This window comes from Ruditapes philippinarum, unplaced genomic scaffold (assembly GCF_026571515.1).
Source record: "Ruditapes philippinarum isolate M1 unplaced genomic scaffold, ASM2657151v2 ctg2898_1_1_1_1, whole genome shotgun sequence".
Taxonomy (NCBI): Eukaryota; Metazoa; Mollusca; class Bivalvia; order Venerida; family Veneridae; genus Ruditapes; species Ruditapes philippinarum.
The window spans coordinates 67,888-78,445 of record NW_026857691.1 but is presented as its reverse complement, the minus strand read 5'-3'; the positions used below and the strand labels follow the sequence as shown (position 1 = coordinate 78,445).

At 34.1% G+C, this 10,558-nt stretch overlaps 1 protein-coding gene across 1 annotated transcript; it reads left to right on the top strand.

Moving 5' to 3' along the window:
• The first annotated feature begins 240 nt into the window (after window positions 1-240).
• Window positions 241-10,558, top strand: LOC132750604 (uncharacterized). The gene is made up of 4 exons (XM_060740614.1): window positions 241-878; window positions 6,296-6,454; window positions 6,938-7,139; window positions 7,505-10,558. Exons 1-4 carry the CDS (start codon window positions 453-455, stop codon window positions 10,165-10,167), a joined length of 3,450 nt encoding a protein of 1,149 aa, XP_060596597.1. The 5' UTR covers window positions 241-452; the 3' UTR covers window positions 10,168-10,558.

Below are 10,558 nucleotides of genomic sequence, written 5' to 3'. Positions count from 1 at the left end.
GATAACACAACATTATGGTCTGTAACCGTGTATGTGGTGCAAAAGCTATTATTTTACTGCACAAAATTAACTGGCAATATTAATAAAACATTCCCATTCTATTGCAAATCTTGTGAATGAAACCTTTATAAAAAAATCTTTATGTGACAAAGATTTACCCTGATATGATATCTTTAAATTTTGTTGGTTTTATATCTGATAAAATAATGTTTATTTCATATTGCAAGTTAATTATGTGCAGTGTAGGATAATTCAACGTGTAGACGAACCCCGCTTGCTTTAATGTCATTTCCGCTCACAGGGGACGAGAAGAAAACTTCAATATACATTTTGTATATGAAAATAAAGCGACAGTAAACTGTTGAATAATAACTATTTTTGAGTCTTTTTCAGATAAAATAATGAAATGGACGTTAATGACATAATTTGAAATATAAATATTTTTGTATAAAATGTCTGATTACAGATCTAAACTGGATGATATAAAATTCCATAATTGGATTAAAACTGGTTTGGCATTACTGTACACAAAAGAGGGACTTCGTGAAATTGTTTTAGAGGAAATTAAAAAACTGCACATCCTCCTCTGCGAAAAGATAAAACCATGTGACCAAAATAGATTTTGCAAACAATTTAGAAATGAAATTTCTCAGGTACACATGTACCATAATCCGTCTTGGAAAAATACAGATGCGAGGAAATGGCACGACGATTCTTGGCAAATCGCTAAGTGTTTTATGCCGATGGAAGGGTATAAGGATAAACATTCATTTATGGAAACTGATTTCAATGGAATCATAAGCGTAATAATAAATTACAAAGGATTCCAAAACATATTGAAGGAGGACTTGACACAGAAAGGCAATGCATTTGAAAAGGTATCTTGATTATGTTCATTCAAAAAAGCAATATTGACCGGTTTAAACTCAATTCTCTATATAAATGTTTTAAGTTGTTAAACAAAATAATGAAAAGTGGACACCTTGAATGGCACCAAAAAACAAAATAAAAACTGTTTCACACGCGGTCTTATTGATAATTAAGTTGCGGTGCTAGAATCAAAACGATAGATATTAAAGGGTAAAAATCTATATCTTATTAAATATTTTTATAAAATTTATCAACAGTAAAATTTTATTGGTTCCATTATTATATGGTTGATTCCTGAAAAGGTTGTAACACAAAATGTCTATTATTTATCAAAAAGAGTAATGTCACGTAACAAAATATTATTTGGCTATTTTAAGTAGGGTTTTATCCGTTTAGCAATGACTTTGTGCATGCGCCACTCGCTTTAAGTCAATTTATTGTTTATTGCCATTTTTATTTCGTACAAGCATTTTGGAAGTATTCTTTTTTAAAATACAAACAATCTTTTTTTCATAAGATATCTAGCTTTATACACTTTACAAATTCATTGCCTTTTTGTGTATGCACAAAAATCAAAGGAGTCAGCGATTTCGTTTCTCTATTTTATTATTATATTAATTTCAGGCATTTATTGGTATTGTATTGGAATTAAAAAAATCAAGATCGCCAGTTCTTTCATATTAATAAGATAACTGTGTTAATCTGTAATACAAGCTTATATTATCCACTAATTATGGTGTCCCTTGCTCAAATAGTGTAAATATTTTATTTAACTTTATATGTAAAAGTTGGACAACTTTAAAATTCCGACAAAAAATATTTTTACATATACTTTTTTAAACTATAAGATTATGTGAAGTACATTTATATATAAATTTTATTACTTTTATTCTTGCTTCATTAAAAGGGATTTTAATTAAAGAACAGTTCCTGGTGAACATGAAACATTATTATTTTTATCAATCAGTTAGTACGGTGGCACAAAGGTGACATGTGTGTTTTTTAATTCATCTCGTGCGCACGAGATACTATCTCGTGGCAACGAGTTATTTTGTCGTGGCCACGAGTTACTAAGTCGTAGGTACGAGATAGTTAAGTCGTGGGAACGAGATACTATATCGTGGCTACGAGTTACTAAGTCGTGGTCATAAGATAGTTAGGTCGTGGGAACGAGATACTATGTCGTGGCCACGAGATACTATGTCGTGGTCACGAGTTACTAAGTTGTGGCCACGAGTTACTAAGTCCTGGCCACGAGATAGTTAAGTCGTGGGAACGAGAGACTATGTCGTGGCCACGAGTTACTTAGTCGTGGTCATGAGTTACTAAGTCGTGGCCACGAGTTACTAAGTCGTGGGAACGAGATAACTAAGTCATGCGCACGAGATAATTAACCAATCCGATTACACTATGATTTTTTTAAACTTAGAAAAAATCTGTTTAAAGATTTACATGCATCTTTGAAAACACTGAATTTATCACTTTAAACTCGATACATGTCTTAATTACATGTCATATTAGAAAGTCACCTTCTTAGGCCCATAAAACAGACAATTTTTTTACTATTCTATAGCCCTTTGTGGGTACAGTTCTATAATTGAATTTGTCAGTTTGAACGTACAACGGCCTGTTAACCTTGTTTATACGATAACTTGAGAAGGAAGGAATTAGCCCTGGCTTATTTTATTTGGTAGGGACATTGCCTATGGACAGCAGATAGCCTATAAGGATGTTTGAGATCAAGGGTCAAGGTAAACATGACACTTCATGTAAGATACTTGCCTGATGAATGATTTAGTAGGAATAAGCCATGATTTATATAACCTAGATAAATCATTGCACCTGATCAGTAGATGACTCTAAATAATTTTTAGCCCATTGGGTCAAAAATCAGGGTCACAATGACGTTAAATGTAAAATCCCTGACAAATCAATAACTTGTATAAATGGCATTTTTACAGGCAGTTGAAGTGCGGGCATCCTTGTATTTTAGCACACGTTTAGTTAATAATGAAAATTTATATAAATAGTGTAATCTGATTGGTTATTTATCTCGTGCGCACATCTATTAGTTACTCGTGGCCACGACATAGTATCTCGTTCCCACGACTAAACTATCTCGTGCTCGCAACTTAGTAACTCGTGGCAACGACTAAGTAACTCGTGGCCACAACTAAGTAACTCATGGCCACGACTCAGTAACTCGTGGCCACGACATAGTATCTCGTGGCAACGACATAGTATCTCGTTCCCACGACTTAATTATCTCGTGGCCACGACATAGTATCTCGTTCCCCCCACTTAATTATCTCATGGCCATGACATAGTATCTAGTGCGCAGGAGATAAATAAACACACACACACATGTCACCGTAAGTTAGTCATAGGAAAAAGCATAGAATGTCTCAAGCCAGAGCAGTATTTCCATTTAGACATGCATATTAGTTGCTAGAAATCACTCTTGCAAAATTGAGATAATTGTAAGCCATTAAACAAATATTAATAATCATATTCTGTGTACATCAGGGACCCCATTTATAGATCGTAAGCCAAAGCAACAAATTCGGCGTACATTTACACAATTCTTGCCTAATTTTCATATTCCTGCGTTGCTGGACATGCTGAGACTGCTTATTGTCCGAAATCATCCACCTGTTTGTCTGCCGCTCGAAAGTCTGCCCACCTTTCATAATAAGGATTTTCAAAATCAAAGTCTGTTTATGAAATATATTGATATATATATATAACATTTAATTATTCACCACGTGTCTTTAAATACAACAAGAGCTGTCACAGGGGACAGCGAAGCTCGACTAACAAAATACTGGACGCAGTAAGGAAGACAAGACTATGAAAGAAAAATCTATTTTGTATAATTATGTATTAAGTTGTACAAGTTATAGTAAAAAATAACATTTTTCTAGTAAAAAAATCTAAGTTTATGTGGAGATAATTCTTGCAATATTGGTGCTAGAGTTATGAACCTTGTCACATAAGATGTCGATGATGATAATGTACATATATTTGAAGTATGAACTTGATCCTTTAAGAAATAAAGAAGGAACAGTAAAAAATAATATTTCTAAGGAAAATTCTAAGTTAAAGGGGAGATAAATCTGAAAATATTGGTCCTAGAGTTATGACCCTTGTCACATAAGATGTGGTTGATGATAAGACACATATATTTGAAGTTTGAAGTTGATACCTTAAGAAATGACAAAGTTATAGTGTAAAATATTTTACTGCACCAAAACTTTAATCTTAAATCTGGACGCGGACGCCGACGCCGGGGCGAGTAGGACAGCTCTCCATATACTTCGTATAGTCGAGCATAAAATTCGAGACTGTTCGAAATATTTTATTACAATATCAAAATCTCTTACGCCCCATTCACTTTCGCATTAATTCCTTTTCCTAATTGATTGAAACTTAACAACCAAGACTGCAACATTTCAAATTTTGTCGGTTTCTATTCGATTTATATTAAATGAATAAAAAAACCCGCCCACTCAGTTGTATTAACGCTGCGAGCCTTTTATTTAGCTACAGGCAACGTAGGAAAATTGATATTTTTAAACAAAAAAGAGATTCTAATTACTAAACCGTCACAAATTGAAATATAGCTGTCAAGAAAAAAGTCTTCAATGACGAATGGAGACAAGAGCTTTGAAACATAGGCTTCGCCCTCAGTCGTATCGGTTTCCGCTTCGGAACACGACGCAATGTACAGCCAAAGTTGGAACAAACGAAGATAAATACCCCGGTTCTTCCATATGGGATAACGTATTTGTCATTTACTTATACGAATTTTTCTACCTGTTTGTATCAGATAAGATACTTTATGATTTACGCGAATTTAAGGAAGAAAATTAATATGTCTATAATAAAGTTTTATTATATATCTATACATTTTTTCGCGCACAAATCTTAAAGTGCGATTACGCTTCAACGGATAGAAAAATCTGTAAATATGGAAGTGCCGGACCTTTTTTCACGTTGGTTCCCATGTTAGCCGTGTATTACATAGTGTTTGGAAACGGGAACCAAAACTGATGAAGGCGTGGTCTCTTTTGCAAAAAAGTACTATTCATCCGTCATTCATGAATTTTATTTCTTAACAGCATTTTTTTTTTCAGTTCTGCATTTAACCACAGGGAAATCTGTCATTATGTAATTAAATCTATATATGAGCCGCGTCACGACAAAACCAACATAATGTGTATGCGACCAGCATGGATCCAGACCAGCCCGCGCAGTCTGATCAGGATCCATGCTGTTCGCTTACAGACCCTATAACAAGTAAATAAAGTGATAGCGAACAGCATGGATCCTGATCCGACTGTTGGTTTTGTCGTGACGCGGCTCATATATAATATAATCAAGGGATACAAGTCGCGGCCTCGCACTTCCAGCACAGGTTCACACGTGTAAACTGTATAAAATAACCTCTATTCCATCAAAGTTATTGTAGAAGTTAATATATGAACGAGTCATTACCCAAGTTCTACTACAAACACTACATTAAAACCTGTAACATTGCAGGAAATAGCTAACATTTCAATATTTACATTGGCTGTCAAGTTGTCGTCCATTTTGCTGGTGTGTTTATGTTCCGAGTATTTTTATTGGCTGATGAAAACCCCGCAATTTGTCGCGGGTATACGCCGTTATTATCCGGAGTATTATTTTTTATTAGCCAATGAAATTTACAGTCACTAACTGAAGTTGGCATTTACGCATGGAACATACGGGCAACCTCAAAATGGAAGCCGAGGATAGAAATTATCAAAACAAACAAAAATTGTTAGAATAATTTGTACCAGATGTTAATGATTGCATCATTGATGGTGGTGGATGATTGATATTTAACCGATTACATGATTAAACTTTCTTATATGAGCATACGTTTGCATAAGATGTCGTTTTACACGTGTAATTTTACAAACCAAAATGTTACGAACGTGTGTAAAAATGAAACATGAAAGGTTATTTTTAATAATACGAGTATCTTGTCCATGTAACAAAGTGAGTCATTTTTTTGAAATTATCGATTCTTTCATCAATGTCCAACAATCAAATGAAAAAAATCTGTTGTATACTTCGTTCTATTTACTTTTTCATGAATTGAGCAATTTTGAGTTGTATCCCTTGTTATATTATATATATAGTGGGAAAGGAAAACAAATGACAGAATCCCCTGTGCATTTAACTCAAGGAAGTTAAGTATAATGAAACTCTTGCTGTCTTAAAACGTAAAGGCATACACTAAAGAGATGATTATGTTGTATTAGCTTTCTGATGCCATGTATTAGATGTTACTTGTTGTGTAGGAAAATTGCTCGTAGCAAAATACAAAGCCTCAGAATGCTACGACATAATATGCAGTATATATTAGAAAATAATATCAGATATTGCAATATTACAGGCAAGACGTATTTCAAGACAGTTTCGGCATTCAGCGACGTTTGAAGTATGTGACGATGAATTTACAGAATACTCACGTATTCTAGAAATGATACTTACAGACCCAAAGTATTTATCATCAAATGAATCAGCAAAAGCAGCCTTGCAAAATATAGCAAAGGTACACTTTTTAACAAATGCTGTTATGAACAAATGGATACTTTGCAGTTTGAATTAACATTGGTTATTAATTATATTTTATGTGCGGTATCAAAGTTGATATTTTTGCGCGTCAAAAATCGTGAAATCACAATGTTACAAGTTTCAATACATGTTGTGTGTAGAATCACGAATTACTTTTTAAGTAGTATCTACAATTATTCAATGATTCGTTAGAACTAAAGAATTATCACCAGATTGAAAATTGTCTCTAATATCTGTCGGTTACGGAACGACCTTGGAAGATGATTTTTTTCTGGTTTATACTTCGCAAGTTTTATGAATTTGCAAAAAATCGCAAATATTCCACGCCGCGAAAATTACCACGCATATAGTAGTTTTTCACTAATCCTTTTATCGAACACGCCCCCATTTTACAGCTATTTAAAAATCTAAAGATGTACACCAAAGATTTATGATATGAATCCCATATATATTATTTCAGTTGAAAGACGGGTCATTAACAATAACTTCCGATGTAAAAGATGTAGGATCGTTGTTCAATGAATTCAATGAAAACAACGTTTCAGTTATGGGTAATAGAATGTTTTGCCAGGCTATGGAGCACTTGTCTAACAAACTTGACGATGTAAAAAGTGCAATCGAGCAACTAAAGATGCCATTTTGCTATTTGCTATCGTTACAAGGTACTTTATTAATTAAGTATTAAATTTTACCCTTAAGAATGATTCTACATTGACAAACGAACTTTACCTGTATTGCAATCAAAATAGTGACTCAGCTGACAAAACTGAGGATGTGCAAATTGTACAACAGTAAATGGCATTTTGCTATTTAGCACATACATCGCTACACGGTGCTTGCACAAATTATTTCCCTTTAGAATGAAAACGAAATCATTTTTGTTTTGAATGTTCTTTTTTATCAGAATTATTCATTCAATTTGTATAAAAATAGGTCAAATGGCAATATATAGTACATGTACTGAATTATCCGACTGTTGATAAAAATAGCCATGTTAGTGCAACAATAACTTTTGTTTTACTTGCAGATTTTGCCAAACGCCTTATTGAAGTATATCAAGATGAGTTTTCGACATTACCGATTTCTGCTTTGATAGAAGAAGAAGATACTCAACTGATAGAGTTTTTTGTTAAACCATCTTTAAAGCAAGTTGATCATCATAATGTCAATTGCAAAGGTGCAATTGTTAAATCATATAAAGATATCTTTTCCAAAAGTGGACAACTTTGTAGAAATATTTATATCACGGGAGAGGCCGGAATAGGTAAAACAGCATTCTGTCAACGAATGGTTTTGGCATGGTGCCATGCTAGATCAGGTGAAACAGAAAATCACAACTTTCTGAAAGAGGATATTGATGCTTTAAAACAATTCAATTTTTTGTTTTACGTTTCCCTTAGAGAAACAAGATTATGTCACGTGAAACAGATGATTGAACAACAATTGCAAGCATTAGCGAATGCTGATGAAATTGCACAAATCTTAGAAAACGAAGTTTGCTTAATTATTCTGGATGGACTTGATGAATGGACTCACCCAACAATGCAGGATACATGTCCAAATAATCAAAAGCTGCCACATCGTCTGCCGTCCAAGAATTGCATTTTTATCACTACAACTAGGCCGTGGAAGCTAGAAGGTAATCGGTTAAAGACAAAAGAAATTGACCAACAGATCGTATTAACTGGACTGGATCAACAAGCCCGTGCCCAGCTAACCATTTCGGTTATCGAGCATTTAAACAAGAAGTTAGATGTTTCAAGGGATCCAAAAGCTTTCAAAAAAGAAGTTGCATTAAACAAATTAGATACAGTCTGTGAAGTTCCAATCATATTGATGCAGTTAATTTGTGTTTGGTTCGATGAATTGACACTCGGCAAATCAAGATGTTGGATATACGGCGAAACGATCGATATGCTTTTCAAAAGGGTTTCCGAAAACAAAGATGGTCAATGCGCAAACCGTGCATATCTAAATGAGACGCAGACTCAAGACGGTTTCAATCGAAATCTTCCAAAGTGCTTCAACTCGTTACAAAATATTTTAATACACAAGTCACTTCTTTACAAGATAGGTAATTTAGCGTTTCATGGTCTTTTTGGGAATAAAGACGGAGAATCAGAATTAATCTTTGAAAGTGCCAGCGGTAAAATTTACGATATATCAGAAGCAGAAATGAATAATTTGCTGTCTGTAGGTATCTTATCAAAGAATAAAGTTGTTGGAACGCTCTTGAAACGAAAACTGAGGCTCAGCTTTCTTCATAAAAGCTACCAGGAGTTCTTTGCAGCACTCTACATTGCCATGCAGGAAGATGTAGCTTTCGTTGAAAACAAAATATTTACCACTTGTAAAACTTTAAGGATGTTTCTTAGGTATGAAAATATGTTTATCTTTCTGTCAGGTATGTGTCCAGAACTTGTTTTAAAGCTAGATGCAAAGATAAAAGATATGTTACTTTCAGATGCACAAATCCGTACATACAGGTCTTTTGCAGACTACAAATTTGGATTTGTTGTTATGCTACCACCGTTTAGCATAATAACAGATCCTAAATTCAGCGACGTTAGGGATGCCGAAAGGTTATTGCAATCGTATCAAACACTTGCTTTACAATGTCAAGAGGAAAGTCAGCGGACTGTCGGAAGAGGTGTACTTTTGCCTCTTGAAGACTTTTTCTTACCAGAAACATATTCTGATAATCTTCGGTCACTTTTTGAATCAAACAAAGGTATCCTGAAGTCTATAGCAACTGAAAAATATCACGACGATCTGCTTGAGATAAAGAATGTTAAAAAGATATCAATACATTTCCCAGATGATGAATGTTCCTTTGACAAAGACATGGAAAAATATATGAGTTGCATGAATTCTTCGATAGAAACTTTAACATGCATATCCATTTCAAATGCTCGCGGCATGTTTAATTTGGTCGAGTTGTTGTTTCCTAACTTAACCTCTATAGACCTGTACAATATTTCACTTAAACACCAAGAACTTACGGATCTATTTGCATTCATATCGGAAAAATCAGATTTGATCCAAATATTGCTTTTTCAAATAAGATGTTACGAGCATAAAGAATGTACGGGAAGCAGTCTCAACTTGTCGCGTCACGAGAAACTCAACTTTTTACGTCTACATCATGTGTACGAGTATGGACAACACGAAACAAGAGTAAATTGCACAAGTCTTGGCACTTTGATATTTGAGGACTGTAGTACAGCTACTCATAAAACATCTGCATTACTGCTCGATATCAGAAATGCACCAGAACTGTTTGAATTGACACTATTAGGAATCTCATCAGATGACACGTTCAATACCCTTTTGTTGATTCTTCCATCACTCAAAAAACTTAAGAGATTATCATTATATAACTGTGATTTTGGAGACAGACATGTAGAATTGGATGCAGAATCCCAAGGAAAAATCGAAAGGATATGTTTACTGAATTCGACCATGACTTTAGATTCTTTTGAAAAATTTGTTGACAGTATTCCGTTAAATACGGATAGTGTTATTTCGGTTCACATGCAGAGTTGCAAGTTAAATATCGGAGATAAAGAGACATCAGCACAAGAAGGTGTTGAAGCAGCAACCCTCTACGTGAAATCAAAACCAAACTTCCTTGTCGTCGTTTGTGAACCTTTTAAATTTCATTTTAAGGCATCAAGTAGACCCCATTAATAAATCCTTGTGACAGATATGATACCAATACGTGCAATCGTTGTTCTCGCTTCATTTTGTTCCAATAGGAAGTCTTTGATGAATACATTTCCGCTGCATCCACTGCATATTTTCATAAGTTGGAGGAATACTCCAACATATCTCAGTAAATATCAGCCTTTAATTAATGGCAGAAAACTTTCGTGGTGACAAGTTAAGTTCTGATATGAGTAAACATTATCATGAATGATTATTTAGTATGTTTGCCTTATTGTTCGGTTTGCAATAAAATGATAATGCTATTAATTTTCTACGAGCGCCAAATTCTAGTTATTAAGGAAGGTGCGTCTTCGTCTTATTACGGGTTTTAATACACATTTATGTTTGATAAAATTATTAATAGTATATGAAA